This window comes from Microtus oregoni, unplaced genomic scaffold (assembly GCF_018167655.1).
Source record: "Microtus oregoni isolate MIOR12 unplaced genomic scaffold, Mior012 000005F_ref0000423, whole genome shotgun sequence".
Taxonomy (NCBI): domain Eukaryota; kingdom Metazoa; phylum Chordata; class Mammalia; order Rodentia; family Cricetidae; genus Microtus; species Microtus oregoni.
Window position 1 is genome coordinate 15,541,852 of NW_024543064.1, and position 17,488 is coordinate 15,559,339.

General features: G+C 54.0%; 1 protein-coding gene across 14 annotated transcripts in view; it reads right to left on the reverse strand.

Annotated features, from left to right (window-relative positions):
• LOC121447989 (RAP1 GTPase activating protein) overlaps positions 1-17,488 on the reverse strand; it is a 62,427-nt gene that overhangs the window by 19,576 nt on the left and 25,363 nt on the right. For 11 of the 14 annotated variants that reach the window (XR_005974331.1, XR_005974333.1, XR_005974332.1 and 8 more), the window contains 2 exons: positions 5,912-6,005; positions 337-372 (listed from right to left, as the gene is read on the reverse strand). Coding sequence is in view for 10 of the 14 variants with exons in the window: in XM_041651485.1 (XP_041507419.1) it covers positions 337-354 (18 nt within the window). In the remaining 4 variants the exon portion in view is untranslated. Of the gene's footprint in view, positions 1-336; positions 373-2,499; positions 2,686-5,911; positions 6,006-17,488 lie in introns of those variants that run through there. The other 3 variants (XM_041651480.1, XM_041651481.1, XM_041651484.1) reach the window with 3 other exon arrangements.

A 17,488-nucleotide genomic window follows, 5' to 3' on the forward strand; every position in this document is an offset into this window, starting at 1 on the left:
ATTACCCTTTGCTCCCATCCAGACACTCACCCATGCCGCAGACAGAGCAGAGTTTGGAAGTGGAGGGTGAGCAGGGGTGAAACAAGGGGCAGGACTGCACCCCAGGCTGCCTGGCTCACTAATGCTCCCCCACTTGCATGTATGCGTCTATCCCCTCCTCCATCCTGCATGGGGTTGCTGCACGGGAGCCTGCCAGGACTCTGATGAGCTATGTTTGTATCTACCTGTGGGGATGACTTGGGAGTTGGGACCCTGGATGAGTTCACAGAGAGGAGGCAGGTAGGGAACTGCCACTTTTAGACCAGCCCACTCTGGGGCTCCCTGACCCATCCTTACCTGCATCTTTTCAATCATCTCAAACAGATCTGTGTTCTGCAATAGAAAGAGGAGCGAGGTCAGTCCCCAGGGAAGCCCAGCTGCTACTATCAAGCCTGAAATAGGCTCTAGCCACCCAGTCGGCCTGGTCCTCTCATTAGGTACCAAGAGGAGAGCGACCAGGACTTTGTGGGAGGGGTTTTGGAAGGCCAGAGTTTGGCCAGTTTGGGCACCTAGTGGGGTAAGCCCAGAACCTAGGTCCTGGGTCTCTGGCAGATGTCCCACTCAGTTTGCTTTCTTGAAGGATGAGGAAGTTATTTGAGAAAATACATCTTCCCTTCTGCCAATACAAAGGCATCAGTTCCAGGATTGGCATATGGACCCCTGAGAGCCCCCAGGACCTAGCCCTAGAGCCAAGACCCATGAGGCACGGAGCGAGGGTCTGTGGTTCCACCAGCACTCAGGAAGAGAGCCAGTTCACCAGTGCCCAGGCCAGACAGCCCTCCCTATAAGCTGTGTGGACAGGGTGGGGAGAGATGCTGGGCTGCCATTGGTCCTTCACCTGTGCACGAGCCTACATGTACAAGCTGGCCTGTCAAGGCGAAGCAGGAAACACACAGGGTTAATGCAGCGTCTGGCAGCTGCTTGGCAGCATGGGCCTCTCCACCACCAACTCCCTTCTGAGTCTTCCTGGAAGGCGCATCCCTACCGGATGGAGGCTGGCAGCTTGGGGGCCCGGCCTGGGAAGCCCCCAGAGTCTCCAGCGCAGCCTTCCCCACCCCCTAGCTCTTCCAAGGTTCAACTCAAGCAGTTCCTACTGCCCAGGAGGAGGCATCTGAGCTCACACACATGTGTTAATGTTGTGTATCAGGAGACACACACTCTGTCTGCAGGACAGACACAGGCCTGCGCACCATGATTTGAACTGCAGCAGGCCTACCTTTTGCATGTCAACACACACACATACAGATCCATATGGAGCCTGTGCATGTCAACACACACAACACACACTCAGGTCCACGTACCTGAGATTCACAGATGTGCAAACACACACTGTGCAGCCTGCACCCCAGTAACTGCACACGCAAACACAGGAATTCTCCTGGCTGAGACCAGGAGACACACTGGCATGGGCAGGGACAGCCAGGTGCTCAGGGAAACAGACAGAGAATTCCAGGCATCATTGCCAGGATCAAGGCATGCTGAACAACAGACCCAAGCAGCATCTTACATTGCACACAAGAGTTCTAAGAAGAGGAAGAGGAATCTGGCAACTGCCAGGGTTGTTAAGCCCCATGGGGTCCTGAGTACAACCACCCAACACCCCTCAAGTAAGTCGTGAAGGTCACAGAACTTTTAAGCCCCCATGTGCACAGTCTGAAGCCTGCTGGTAGAACAAGACCCTGTACCATGGTCACCTGTGGCCACACCCAATACCTCTGAGTTTGGAAGAACAGATCCTACTGGTAGTTTGACAGACAGCACAGACAGACATACACTACAGTCCAGGAAGACAAACACACCTGTCAACTCGACTCAGTGTTACAACACTGCCTCCATCTGTTCAGGGGTCAGCCAGCCTCTGACCTACCCCTTCCAAAGAGACCCAGCCATGAGCTCAGGGGGTGAGGAGATCCCCTGAAAGTGACCAAACAGCCAGGCACAGTGAGACATCACACACTGCTGCACCCGAATCACAACTACATAAACACTGACACATGGTACTGTCAGCCAGAGCGTACACACACAGCAACAAGTAACACCCACAGTTACAGCCCCACAGGCAGTAGCAGACGCCCTGACACATGGCAAAGGAAGGCTGGGAGTGGTGTGGCCAGAAACCGGGCATCCCACCTGAGCAAAAGCCACCACAAATTCACCCGGTGATACCTGTACCCCATCCCTGTAGGGAAGGCTGCAGGTAGTCCCAGTAGCGGTCATACACACACACACCCAGTGCCACTGCAGCCCACGGCCACAGTGTCCCTCACGTCTGTCCCACAGGCAGCTATGGAAAACTGCCCATGGGACTGGGGTGCTCCGTGTGGTACCGGTGTCAGTCCAAAAGCGCACACATCCATCGTGATGGGGGCCCGGGCACAGCCTGCCGGACTTGGGATAGTCGGGCAGAATGGTGGCTTTAGGGTCCCCCATCGGCCAGGCCGCCCCTGCCAGCGTCCTCACCTGCCAGCCGGCCACAGCCGGCAGCGAGCCCCTCCGTGGACGGCCTTGGGACGCTGGGGGCCGCGGCTGCGCCATCCTGAGCCCCAGCCCCGGCGGCGGCGCTGCAAGCCGGCCCGGCCGCGGGGCCCCGTAGCCGAAGCTCGGAGATCCCGTCCCGCCGTCGCTCTGCCTTCTCTGGGCTCGCCCCGCGGCCGGGCCCGAGGGGGCGGGGCGCCAGGTGCGGGAGGCGCGGGCGGGGGCAGGACGTCTAGACCACGCCCCCTCATGGGGGCGGCCCGGCTAGCGGCCTGGGACACTGCGCCTGCGCGCAGGAAGCCTTGGGCACTTGTGTTAGCAGCTGTGTCTTCCCAGACTAGGAGACCCTGCCTGGGGCTTCAAGGACAAGGTTCTTGGGACAGCTGTGCCCAGGGAATGCAAAAGTCCTGGAGACTGGGATTAATTTGAACACTTCCTTAGCCGGACCCTTTTGCGCGTCTCACCGTCTTGCCATAAGGCTATCCTTATTAGGCAGATAAGAAAACCGTATTCCAAGAGGTGCACTAGTTTATCGGGGACCACACCACTAGGAAAACCAGGGATCCCTAGCCTAGAGCTGCCTCATCCTCACCTCTTCTCCCTCAGCATCCGATCCTGCCTGACCCTGGGGAGCGGGGAAGCCTGGAGAGGAGAGAAAGGACGCGCGAACTCTAGGGCAGGAATTCTATAGTTTAGGTCCTTCAGGGTCTAGCTCTGGCCTTGCTACCACTTGCAGGATATATAAGGGAGTCTCTGGCACCTCTATTGGCCCAATTCGCCACCCAAAGTACAAGACCTCTTGAGTCTTCCCATCTGACACTGCTGTCCTTGTGTCTTGGGCTGGTGCCGCTACTTTGCAGTGGGGACAGGCCCCCAGCCATTCCACCCATCTTCTAGACAAAGCCTGGAACATTCTGGGTGTTGCAGGGGCAGGGCTGTCTCCAGCTGGGGCCAGACCTACAGCTTCCCAGAAGTACTGCCCACTACCCAGGGCTGGGGAGCTCCTGCAAGGCAGGCAGGCAGGCAGGCACTTTCCTTTCCCTCCCAGACCTGGGCCCAGAGAGCCAGCGGGAACACCAGCGATGTACATTCCAGACACCAAGTAGCTTCGGCTTTAATAATTAACAGCAGCAAATATTGATTTACGCAACCACTTCCAGACCTGCACACTTCCGGGCACCCATCACCATGCAGCCAGAGGAACATCCTTTCCCACACTGGCCCTGGGGGAGCCCGAGCCTGCTCAGATCACCAGCGATATGTAGGCCAGGTAGAGAGAGAGTGCTGTGCACGCTTCTAGTGTGTGTGCGCGTGTGCAAATCCGAGGCCAGTTGTGGCTGTACGTGACACACTGCGTTTCTGTAGCACAGAAGTGTGCGGGCGGGTTGGAAGGGGTGGGTAAGGGTGCTCACTGCCCATCTCCTTCAAGTGTTCATGTGCAAGTGTGAATAGGCTATAGATCTATGCTTGTGTCTGTCTGTCTGTCTGTCTGTCTGTCTGTCTGTGACCTAGCCCCCGGTATCTAGGTATAGATAGGCCAAGTATATGCACTTGTATGTAGATTTTACAGTCCCCGAGTCCTGCAGAGGGCAGCTAAAGTCTATTCGAATGTTCTTCTCAAAGAGAAGAGAATTCTCTTACCCAGCCCTGACAATGCAGGTAGACTGTTAGCTCCTAATACTTTTACAGGCCTCGCCCAGTGGCGAGCTGGCAAAGCCGATAGAAGAGACACTGTCTACTCTATGTTATAGGTGGAGCTTGCCCTTATGCACAGGGAGGTCATGTGCTCCTCAAACTGGTTCCAGTACTATTAAAAATATGTACCGATATAGGGTGCTGAGGAAAACTGGAGGCTATCGCAGGCCTGGCTTCAGCAGCCAGTAACCTGCCGGGAGCCCCAAAGGAATCACTCAGGGTCTGGGAGCTGATTTCCTGCCCTGTCAACAATTTACAGGATAGGTCCTCATTTGGGGGAGCCCTGGAATGCCGGAATAGGATAGTCTGGAGCTCACTGAGCTGTGTTAGCCCAATTGGAAAGTGGCAGCCAACTGGGTGGAGGCCAGGTGATCAATGGTAATCAGAAGGGCCCACCGTGGGCTGTGTGGGGCACAAGGCTCCAGGGACGTGCTACATCTACATCCATCATCCTTCCTAGATGAAAAGACCAAAGGCCAGATGGGACAAATAAGAGTCCAGTGCCCAGGGGAAGACCTCACGCATAAATCCAGCTGCTTGAGCAAGTCACTGCCATCAAGTCTGTTTCTTGAGGACCCTTGTGGCCCTGGCTGGGGCTGCCCACCAGGAAAGATAGGCAAGGGTCCCAGGAGGCTCGTATGTGACTTAGAGCACCCCTGCTTGGGATTTCCATGGAGATATCAGTCCTTAGATAACATTCCTTGGTCCTTTGTCCTCCTGGCCTAGGAAAGGTCTTATCCCAGAGCTCCGGAGGAGGTCCCTGGCAGAGCCTTCCTGGCTGTGTAACTCTGGGGAAGACCCCTACACATCTCCGCGCATTTAGATCCTATTCAGGAGCAGGCTCCCTGCCTGAGGTTGGTGAAAGGACCACGTGGCAAGGGCTTTAGACATTGCAGGGAGCATCCTGCCACAGCAAGGGTTCGTCCCCTGCACAGGAGAGTCCATCAGCCACATACTGGCCAGAAAGCACCAGCTGGTCCTAGCCCCACAGCATCCAGCCTGCAACCCTTTGGGCAAATAACAGTATCACTGAACTTGGATTTGGACGGCCGTGGCTACAGCACAGACAGAGTGACTAGCTGAGGGACAGAGAGACGCTACAGGCAAGATACTAAGTACAAAGCAGCAGCGACGGAATTCCCTGAAACACCCACTGCCCCTTGGCCCTGACACTCTGCAGAAGCCATTCAGACACTCATCTCATGGCCAGAGCATGGCTTCTCGGGGTAAGGACCTGGCCTGCCAGGAATTTCTATGTTTGGTACCACTCAGGTAACAGGCAAACCTTGGTTGTTGATTAACAGCAACGAAAAAGTCTTCACCCTAGGGCTCGGAGCCAAAGATGGTCCAGGCTGTGGGAGAGACACTTTATCCAATCCTGGTGTGTGGGGGAAGCAGGGGATATTATCACATCTGGTCTATAATAGGGACAGCTGTGGTCATGGGGATAGTGGGGAGAAGGCAAAAGAGCCACTGATGTCATAGTTTATCTGTAAGCCCCCCTTCTAGCACTTCTGTAGATACTGGTGCAACCTCTGAGACCACACAGGCCACCCAGTGGTCAGGAGTGGTGTCCTTTGGGGGACTTAGTTCCAGTGGCCTCGACTTGAACAGTTGACATCTTCCCAACAGGCATGTTTAGACATCTCCCAGCTCTGGCATGGTGGGGCACAAAGCAGGGCCCTAGGCTGGGGTCACTTACCTTAGGATAAGATGAGGCAGGGAGGGAAGGAGCTGAGTCCACCAGGAACAGGTCTAGTGCCTGAGAGAAGCGCTGCTTCTGGCCATCACTCTTCCTGGAAGAGAAAAAGGCATCTGAGGTCAGAGAGAGCCTCAGGTGGGAGATTCGGGACTGCTGGAGGAGCGAGGCAAGTAGGGCTCTAAGATCTCCAGAAGGAAGGCAGGGAGCTCCCTGAGCAGGGTTGATAAGCAGGCTCCCCTTCCCAGAGGTCAGAGTTAGGGACTCCCAAGTTCTTGGTCAGTTCTCCAGCTCATTCTGAAGATGAAGGCTGAGTCGGGGACAGCAAGTGCAGCTGTAGACATGGGAACTAAGGTTCCCCAGCTCTCTGGGTCCCTAGTCTCTAGTGGATAGGAGCCTTAGGACTGCTGTTACTAATGCCAGTAAGTGCCACACAGCGGGCCCACTATGGCCAGGCCTACGTGAGCCACTCCCCAGGCCTTGTAGGCACGACTCCTGACTTCCACTTTAGGACATGGACTATGATGTCCGCAGAGGTCACAGTTCACCCACAACAGGACACTGTTCACGACCCATCTGACATTAACCTGATGAAGCTACACGCACAGCCTTTCAAGGACAGGGGACAGGTCGAAAGAGAGTGACGTCAGCACCTGTCTGTCACACAATCCTGCTAGGTTCACTTCCCAGGTCAAGGGGAAGATGTGCCCAGTGGTTTCCAGATCCAGGGAACCTGTGGCCCGGCGAAGCAGGCCTAGCTTCTGTCGCTGCCCGAGGCCAACCTGACATGGCTGTGCCGCAGCCCCAGTTCCACCAAGGCAGGCTAGTCCTGAGAGGGTGAGTCACCTTCCAGAGGAGCTCCAGCAGCCTGTGGCAGGCCTGAGTCAGGCAGAGCCAGGCAGACACACCCAGAAGAGGGAGGACCCACGGCATTCCTGGTCTAGGGATGACCCTGGCAAGTTCTAAGCCTCTTTGCCTCTCCCTGGATCAGAGGAACTGGCCTCAGCCCTGCTTAGCACAGGGAACCTGCTACCCCTAAGGATTACTGACTTCTGACAAGGTCTGTGTCTTGACACCACTTGACTCAAAAGGACAGACCCAGTGGCAGCAACCTTTTGAGTCCATAGCATCAGTGTGGGCTATAGCATCAGGAACCAACTGGCTAGCATAGCTAGAGTCCAGGACCCAGCAGCCTCTCTGGGCCACGGTTTCCAAAACAATTCAGCATCATGACTGGCAGTCATAGGTATTTATGCAACGAACTCTCTCCCAAGTAGGCCCCATACAGTATTTGTGGACTGATTTCCAGGCTGAAAGTGGGCAGTAGGAAGCCATGGAGGGCTGGTGTGTGAGGGAATGTGCTCAGCACAGCTTCTGTTGATGCAAGGTGGGAAGGGGGAGACAGGAGAGGGGGTGGAAGGTTAGACAGAGGCCCATGGTGGTGTTCAGGTTTCAGGTACATCCTGCGGAGACCCATTCTGCCCTTAGTGTCCTGGAGTTGGTTACTTATTCACACTCTGTGTGTGTGTGTATGCATGTGTGTGTGTGTATGTGTGTGTGTAGGTGTGCATGTATGTGGAAGCCAAAAGTCAGTCATGTGTTTTTCTCAATTGATCTCCATCTTTGTTTTGTTAATTTGGTTTTTGAGTTTGTTTGTTTGTTGGGGGTTTTGTTTTGTTTTGTTTGAGACAGGGTTTCTCTGTATAACAGCCCTAGCTGTCCTGGAACTCACTCTGTAGACCAAGCTGACCTAGAACTCACAGAGATCCTCCTGCCTCTGCCTCTTGAGTGTTGGGATTAAAGGCGTGCACCACCATGCCTGGCTCTCTCTTGTTTTTTTTCTGAAACAGACTCTCCCTGAACCAGGAGCGAGTGATGCTGATGAGGCCCAGGCATCCTCCTGCCTCTGTCTCCCCAGAGCTGGGGTTATAAACGTGTGCCATTATGCTGACTTTTTAAACCTGAGTGCTGGGGGTCCGAACTCAGGTCCTCAAGCCTGTAGTGCACCTTCTGAGCCAGCTCTCAGGCCACCTGCTGACCCCCATATTTTACAGACAAAGGCTAGCTGGACTTAAAAGCTTACAGCCTTGACCAAGCATAGCTGGTGCCCGACAGCGTTGTGGAACAGTCTTTGTACACTGTAAATATGTATTACTCTTATCGTAAATAAAAAGATGATTGACCAATGACTAGGCAGGATTTTCAGGGCAAAAAGAATACTGGGAAGGAGGGCGGAGTCAGAGGAATCGCCAGCTAGAGAAACAGGAGATGAGCTTGCTGTGCTAAAAGAAGGTACTGCCACGTAGCAGAGTGTAGATAAGAAATATGGGTTAATTTAAGTTATAAGAGCTAGTTAGTAATAAGCATAAGCTATTGGTCAAACATTTATAATTAAGTCTCCATGTCAGTTATCTGGGAGCTGGCTGGAGGTCCCAACAAAACACACTGACACAGCAGTGTAGAGGAATGTGACCAGGAGGTGATAGCACACGCCTTTAGTCCCAGCACTCAGAAGGCAGAAGCATAGTGTGGGAGGTCCTTCTGTATATGTGTTGCTTTTATTGGTTAATGAATTTTTTTTAAAAAAAAAAAGGTGGAGTCAAGGAGATGTCATGTAGTTGCCAAAGGAGGCAGACACCATGGAGCTGCCCAAGAAGCAAGAGGTAACAAACCACAGTCTCATGGTAAAATATAAAGTAACAGATTATTTGGGTCTGGGTGGCTGGGAAATGAAGGAGCAGTCTTTGCCTACAGAGGCAGATGAATCTCTGGGTTCCAGGCCAGCCTGGTTGACAGAGCAGGTTCCAGGACAACCAGGACTGAACAGAGAAGCCCTGTCTTGAACCCCCTACCACCCAAAAAAGAAGAAACACTGTTGAAGCCAGAGCAAAGATGGGTGCTCTCAGCAAGGACCACGGTTCTGGGAGCCCCTGGCTGCATGCAATGGTGGTTTCCATAGCCAGGCTCAATAATTGGTACTTTCTACCCGGTTCATGGCCCCAGAATCAGACTTCAACAGCATCAGATCAGCTTGGTGGCAACTCCTACTACAGCAACTCATCTTAGCCTGCTTCCCAGGTCCCATGAGTATCTCTCTCAGAACTGCTGAAGCCAGAACAGGACCAGGGAGGGAGAACACTCTAGTTCCTTTCTAGGACCCTCTTCCTCCACATAACCCCTACCTCCACCTCTCACCTCCCTGCTCTGGGCTCTCTCCTCTCTACTGAGCAGAGTCCTGGCTGTCCCCAAGCTAGGCAGCTCCTCAGCTGGATCCTAACGGACTGGAGAGGGAGGGGGAGGACTAGGGTAGAGGGCCCTAGTCCTCAGTCCTAATGGGTGGAAGGACAATCTTCACAAAAGCCTGATAGCCTAACAAGGTAAACTGCCTACTTCCTGTATGCGGAAATGGGTTCAGAAAGGACACCCACCTGCGGAGCAGGCTTCTGAACTCTGGTTTGAGGTCTCCAAAGTCAAGATCTGGACTCTGTAATGTGTGGCCAACCCTGAGGGCCCAATCCTGACCTGGCCATCCCAGCCTGAGGGCCAAGCACTGTTCATCACACCCTGTTGACAGCTGACGAGATGCCAGTCCCAGCAGCAGGGCCGACCATGACTCACGGATGAAGACAAGATGCTCATAGGTACTGGTTCTCTCCCTCCACCACGGTCCCAGGAACCCTCAGGCCCTCAGGTTTGGTGGCAAGCAACTTTACCCGCTGAGCCACCTTACCAGCTGAGATCCTTATTTTTTGAGAGAAGAAACTAAAACCCTTCAAGATTGAGTACTTGCCGAAGGTCACGTTCATGAGTCCAAGACCATAAAACTCCCAGGGATCTGGGTGAAGAAGTCATCATCCCTTTAGTCCCACATGACAGAGCCTCTCAGCAGAAAGCAGCTGCTCATTTAACACCTCACAGTAATAGACTAGCCTCTCCTTCCTTTCCTTCTCTCCCCTCTCCTCTTCCTCTCCCTCTCCCTCCCCCACTCCTCCCCTCAACTCTGCCTTCTGCTCAGACATTCCTGCTCCTCTCGGCATACCTCTGGTCTCTGGACACCTCCCGCCATCTTCATGAGCTTGGCCTTCTAGGTCTCTCCTGTCTCATCTACTCCACCCTCGTCTCTGTCATTCTGTTTACAGGGGGGGAGGTCCCCTAAATCTTTCCCCTTCCCACCTTTCCAAAAGCAAAACCCTTCCTGACCCTCAGGCCCAGCTCAGTGAAAAATATCTCCTGTTGTTCCTACTCTAGCAGCAGGAGTAAGGGGCACCGCACTGCCAGACGATTCATTCGGCTGCTACAGTTCACACAGGCAGAATCTCCTTCCATCGGCACAGTTGCTTAAAAAGAAAGTGTATGTGTGTGTGTGTGTGTGTGTATGTGCATGCGCGTGTGTGCGCATGCGTGTACATGCACGTGTATGTGTGTGCCCATGTGTCTGCAGAGGCCAACTCACAGGAGTTGATTCTCTCCTTCTCCACGTGAGTCTTAGGAATCAAACGCAGCAGCCAGGGTGGCAAGCACCTTTACCTGCTGAGCCGTCTTGATGCCCCCCAATGCGCAATGGATTTTTGAGGTGTGACTTCATCAAACTTTTATCCAGAAGAAAAGCCAGAAGCCCAGAGACGTTCTCTAACCAGCCCAAGCTCACACAGCAGGGAAAGGACAAGGCTGGGGTCTGACTCCACTATGTATGTCCCAGGTGTCCACCACGCAGGCCCCTCGTTTTGTCAACTGGCCTACCTACAGCGACTTTCTACCCCAGCCCTGGGCTTCTGCAGACATCGCTGTGGCCTTCCTGGCTCCAGGCTTGCCCTGTCTGCACTGGGAACATCCTTGGTCACATGAACAGGTTGTAGTCACATAAGAGATGACTTGTCCAGTGTCACAGGGAGAGCCAACCTGGGAACCAGAGCCAGGCACACTTTAGAGTGACATTCAGCTCCTGCAACTCCCTGGTCACCAGCCAGTTGGCCCTGTTTCCTCACCTCTTGGTGGTATCCCCCTTTCCCTGAGAAAGAGTAAGGTACGGGTCTAGGGGACAGGGCCCAGTTCCTGAGTGGGCCAGCTGGAAGCTGCTGCAGACAGCTCCTGGTTTCTTGGCAACTGTTCTGCATCTCGCTTATCGTGGCATCAAGGTAACAATAATAATCACACCTGGGGGGGGGGGGCGGGGTGCAGGCTCTGCGCTTTTCAAAGGCTTCTTTGCTTTATCCTCTGCTTTATTGGCTCTCCTGGGACTCTCACCGGAACTGAGCAACTGAACTGGCAGATAAGGCTCTGGCCCAGGCTCCTCATGCCCAGGAAGGCAAACTGAGGCTTGAGGAGGTCACAGCACTGCATGGGGGTAGCCCAGCATTCGACAACAGATTAGAGATGAAAATCCAAGCTCCCCCACAACAAGCCCTCAGGTCTCGCGAGGGTGGGAGGACCTCGGGGGATCTTGTCCTGCAGAATAGCAGGGTCCAGGCCATCTTTGAACAGAAGGGGTGCTGGAATTATCAAGGCAGGCAGAGGACAAGTGATGGCACACTTCCTCGGGGTACATTCTCCCAGCGACCCATCTGGAAGGCAGCTGGGAAGCCCCATCTTTTCTTGAACCTACAGGGCTGGAGCTGAGGGTCTATCTGCGCAGGGCTGCCTAGAAGCCTGAAGAACACTGATTTCAGGCACCAGAAGGGTAGCCCAGCTGACCCAGGGGTTCCAAACATGGAGGCCCTGGTTCATCTGGGCCCTGCTGACTTCTCTTTCCCAGTCTCTGTTTCTCATGTCCTTCTCCTTGTCCTGTCCTGAGGACACCTGCCTGGCACACACATAGGCAGCCAGGTACAGCAGTCAGGAGAACCGGCCAGCTAATGAAGGATTGGGCAGGCAGAGCTAGCCAGAGGCCTAGGGGTGCCTGCCAGCCTGTGCCTGCCAGCCGAGAATGGGGGCAGAGGTTGCCCGCCAAGCGCTTCTACCCACCTGGTGAGAAAAGGGCACAGATCTCCCAGTGAGAATGGGGTTTGGGGGGGCATGCCCTCCAGAGCCCCAGTCTCCCAACACAGGCCTGGGGCTTTGGGTCTAAGAAGACTCTGTTATAAAACGGGAACCTAATGACTGCCTGAGAGCTGCCCCCACCCAGGGGGCACAGAGGCCCATTGTTTTCGAAGCTCAGCCATCTGGCACAGCCCTCCTCCATGCCCCATGCCCTGCCTGCCCATCCCTGCCTGTGCCCAGGTACCAGGAAATGTGACTAGGCACAGCCAGGTGAACAGGTTTCAAAGTAGGGGGGAGGTAAGGGGCTTCTGTCCAGGCGGAGGTAGGAACCTAGGCAGCCAGACAGAGGCCCGAGCTCTTCTACTCCGGGATGGCCTCCTGGGGTACCTCTGACCTCATGATGACTGGAAAGGCGCATAAGCCTGGGGGAGGGGCCAAGAACCACTATTGTCAGTGATGTCCTTAAAACAACACCCCTAAGGAGATCGCTGCTGCCGCCACCCCTTTTTGACATGAGCTCAGGGTCCCCCAAACATGTCTTAAGATGAGTTTGGGGATAGAGTTGCCCGGACCCCCCCCCCCCATGGAGCATGCAGATAAGAGGCCTTCTACTCTAGGCCAGGGTCACCAGTGGGCAGGAAGGTGGCACATGAGGCCCTCACTATGTGCTGGCTGGGAGCCCAGATACCCGGATCCCGGAGCTGGGCCAGGCAGTGGCCTCCTAAGCAAACAGCAGGTTGGCAGGCCAGAGAGGAGGTCATGGGCTGGCCCCCACCTGGGGTGCTGGCTTGCCCAGCTCAGGTGGCCTGACTTTCCTTGCTCTCCTGCTCCCGAGGCATGGACGCTGGCTCTCACAGTACAGGAAGGAGCAGGCATGGGAGTGAACGTGGCATACATGGGAGTTTTTCCTGCTGGGGACATCGGCTAATGCAGCCAAGCACCTTCCAATTAACACACTGCAGCCTTCCCCCAGGACCTCTGTACGAGATACTGAGAAACCCACTGGCAGGTAACACAATCCACGCTGTACCTGGAAGAGAAACCGCAGCCCCAGCAACCAGACAGGGACTTGCCCACTGTGACACCCGAAGCTCACACCTTCTATTTCTAATCCTTGCCTGCACTGCCACAGGACAGAGCACAGTGTGCCAACTCTCTCAGATGGGCCTGCCACCCCCACCCTCGGCACAGGGGAAGAGCAGCCAGGGTGCCCTTTCCAGCACCCACAGGCCACAGAGTTCCACAGCTGCCTACAGTCTCTGTGTCTCCCCACCCCACCCTTGACTTATTGTCCCAGTCGGCCTCTGCAGCCCAGGAGGTCCTCCTTCTCCAAGCTCCTAGCATTCCTGTGCTCGCTCACTCCATCAGTGCCCACGCGCACCCCCCTTCCCGCCGTGCCCTTCATTCCTAAGCTTGGTCCATTTTCCCACAGCACATGGTTTGTGCCTGTTCTGAGCCAGACAATGGTTGTTGACAGTCCCTGCTGAATGTTGGCAGGGGGTGAGGGTGGGTGACCATGTCCCCCCCCCCTTGAAAATCTGCAGTGATACCCAGATTCTTCAGCTGTGCCCAGGACTCCTCTGATTTTACCAGCAAGGTGCTCAAACCTTCACAACTAAGGCCTTATTTAATCCCCCTGCACCAGTCGCACTGAGGTTTACATTTCCCAGCTGAGGGCTCCAAGCTGGGGAAGAATGATGGACAGATGATGACCTTGTCAATCATCTGCTGACTGAAGGTGCAAGGGCAAGCCCTGGTTCTGTCTCTGCACCTCTGGATACAGAAGGGTGTAACTGCCACTTCTCTGGGTCTCAGCTTTGATGTTGGACTTTGGGTCTCAGGCTAGACCACCCTGAAGTGCAGCTGGGAGGTCCCACCGAAGGGAGGACAGGAACTAGGGTGGGAAGATCTTCCAAGGGTTGCTTGAAACCAAAACCCAGAAGGAAACCTCTCACTGAGAAAACCTTAGATCCCTCAGGCGTGCTTTTTCTGCTCCAGGCCTCAGTTTTTTTGCCTGCAAAATGGTATAATAATCACTTACTTGTCAGGGTTGTTATATGTAATAAAATGATACCATATGTATATTCTGACTGGCCTAAATTTGAGTGTACACTAGGTGCTTTAAGATTCATGACCTTCTATCTGCAGAGGTGTATGGGTCATAGTGTAGGCTCTAAGACCGAGCTGCCCACATGTTAGTCCAAAGTTTGATGCTTCACAGCGCTGCAACCTTGGAAAAGTTACCTAACCTCTCAGACCCTCAGTTTTCTCATCTCTAAAATCAGTAAGAAGAGGGGCTGGAGAGATGGTCCAGGGGTTAGAGCACTGACTGCTCTTGCAGAGGACTCAGGCCCAACTCCCAGCACCCACACGGTGGCTCCCAGCCATCTGTAATTCTAGTTCCAGGGACACTGCACATATATGGTTCACATACATATAGACAGATAGACACTCATACACATAAAAAAGAAATAAATATATTAATTTGGGGGGGGGGTTGAGGGTTGAGACAGGGTTTCTTTGTGTAGCCCTGGCTGTCCTGAAACTCACAGAAATCTGCCTGCTTCTGCTTCTGCCTCTGCCTCCTGAGAGCTGGAATTAAAGGTGCGTGCTACCACTGCCTGGTATAAAATAAATAAATCTTAAACAAAACAAACCCAAAAAACCAACCCAACAAAATCAGGAAGAATAGCTGGAGAATTAGCTTAGTGGCACAGTGCTTGCCTATCGTGTATGAAGCCCTCGGTTCCATCGCCAATGCATGCACGCATTCACACACACACACACACACACATGCTCTCTCTCTCTCTCTCTCACACACACACACACACAGAGAGAGAGAGAGAGAGAGAGATTTAGAAGGAAGCATATCAACAGCACTAGCCTGTGAGGATTTGTAAGTCTATACACAGAACGTGCGTGGTAAACGCTAATCTTGAGCCTCCCCCTTTTCTCTGCCTTTCTTTTTTCTTTGCTGACAACAGACCGGGCTCTGTTCCGGGAGGTAGATATAAACAGTGAAGCAGCCAGCTGTGTGGGGGATTGGTCCCTGGAAGCCAAGGCAGAGCAGCAATGGGCTGCAGCTGGAAATGCAGAGAGAAGCCTGGGCAGAGCTTCTAAGGACCCCACCCCCAGGCTGTTTAGGACCCCCAGGGGCGGGGCCGTGGCTAAATCTCCATGACTTCCAGGATTTCCCTAGATGCACCAGGGCAAAGAGGATGCAACCACGGTATTTCAGGTACTGTCGTCCATCTCCTGGTTGAGAGCAAAAGACACATGCTTTGGCCTGGAGACTCGATTTCTGCTTTTTCCTCTATAAACACATGCAAGGATGCACAGAGGTCTGGCAACTTGATGGTAGCAGGGTTTACAAAAGCTAACATCCTCAGTACCCATTAGAGGAAGCTGGTGAGCTGAGGATGAAATCACGAGCAGAACACTCACACGGCTCCAAGTTCACCCAAAGCATCACAAGAACTAAAACATTGCCAGGTCGATGGTCAAGGCCTATGCCTGTCATTCTAAGGCTGAGACATGACGGAAAGTCCCAGGCTAGCCTGGGTAACTTAGTGGACAATGTCCCCAAATAAATATAAAAAAGGCTGAGGCTAGCTCAGGGATAGAGTACTTGTCCTTGAGACCCGGGAAAAGGCTTAGTAGATTGGCAACACCTAGACTTCGGCAGTTTGGACCAAGAAGAGGTCCTCACAGCCACAGAAGACAAGCGTGGGTTTGTAACTGCAGATATGGATATGGGAAAGTTAACAGATCCACAAGAAATTGCAGGCTTTTGGGGGTTTTGTTTTCTGTTTGTTTTGTTTTGAGACAGGGTTTCTCTTGAACGCTATAGGCCAGGCTGGCCTCAAACTCAGAGATCCTCCTGCCTCTGCCTCCCCATGTACTGGGATTAAAGGCGTGTGCCACCACTGCCTGGCCAAATTACAAATTATTATGCTGCAGATAAAAAGGGTATGAAGGAAGTATTTGGTAAATAATCGATATGAAAAGAAAAAACAAATAAAGACAAAGGGAAGCTAAGTGCTTACTCAGACTGTTGGGACCTGGTTCCTCTGTCTTCTCCAGTCACCTGGAGAGAAAGAAGTTGACCCGGGGAGATCAGAGCCCAGAGCCAGGAGAGAAGAGCCAGGCCCTCACCTCCCTAGCACACCACACTCTTTCCCCGAGGGCTGAGGAAGGACACTTGTGTCCCACCAGCGTCCAGAAAGCCGACACTGCCTACCTCGTTTGTAAATGCAAACACAGGTTCTGCGCCCAACTGGCCACCAGCTGCAGGTTGCCCCACTGCACCCCAATCCCACTCCAGAGACCTCCTGGTCACCTGGCAGGTGGGTACTGGCTGGCCCAGCCCCCTTCCCTGAGCTCTGAATAACTTTGTGTCAATCAACTTGTTTATGGAAGACTCTGACCTTGAAAGTCACCTGTTCCCCCCACCCCCACCCCCGCACCAGGGAGAAGGCTAGAGCAGCTCCACCTGCAGAGTCAGAGGGTAGGGGGCCGAGAACGGAACTAGAGACCTAGGGGTCCCAAGTTCAGTTCCTGACGGTGTCAAGATCTGTGTGTGTGGTTGTGCTTCTGAGCCTCGGTTTTCTCCACTGGGTGGTGGTGGCAGCAATGGCTCCACCCTGCAGGCTCATGGGAACGTTCTTTGGTAGTCAGCCACCTCAGGCACAGAGCTAAGCCCCAGGAGCCAGGCTGGTTGCCTTAGGTGTGTCTGTCCCTTTGGAGTGCTGGGTTCCCTGCAGCATGGGGGGGGGGGGGGGCGTGCAGCACCGGGTGGGAAGTGGCTGGGTGTGCATGACAGGAAGTAGAGGTGGCAGAGAAAGCGCTTGTGTCTAGGGTGTGCGTGGGCTGGCATGCCAGTGTACTTGGATGGGATTGTGCCACCCACCTGCCTAATGGCTTCATTCTGCGTGAGAATGAAGGTAGGCTGCCTCACGTGGCCCCCATCTCCCCTAGTCCTCCCTCCCCAACCCCTGCAGCTCCCAAGCCCCTGGGGCACTTTTACAGCTCCAGGCCTTTGCACACGACCTGTCCTTGCCTTTGCAATAGCATCTCATATGATCTGTCCTTCTTCAGCCTCTCCCTCGGTCCCTACAAAACCAGGAGAGGCGCCCCACTGACCAGCACGCCTCAAAAGCCTGGGCCAGGCCCGTAGAACCTTGTTACTAGAGTTTATTCCGTGCACTGTGCACTGGACACCCAGCTCGTCAGGTCAACACCCTGCTACTCAGGGAAGGGGTATGTTTGTGTGATCCCATGTTCCACACACAGCAGTCTGCTAGATCAGCCTGCAAGGGTGATCTTGGCGCTGACTGGGCACAGGGGCACCTCTGTAAGAGGTCTCAAGGAACCTCTGGCCTCCTGGGCAGCTGGTTGGGGAAGGCAGAGGGCTGTCACCAGGCTGGCTGAGGTAAGAGACAGAAACGTAAAATCTCTTGTTTCCCACTCCTAAAACAGAGCCTCCCCTGCCTGGACCACCCTTCCCACAACAGACTTTCCCATCAGTCCTTGGGGCCACCCCAGTCCAAGGCAGGCTCCTTGTGTAAGCCACATTAGCCTTTTGAAATCACTTCATCGGTTGCT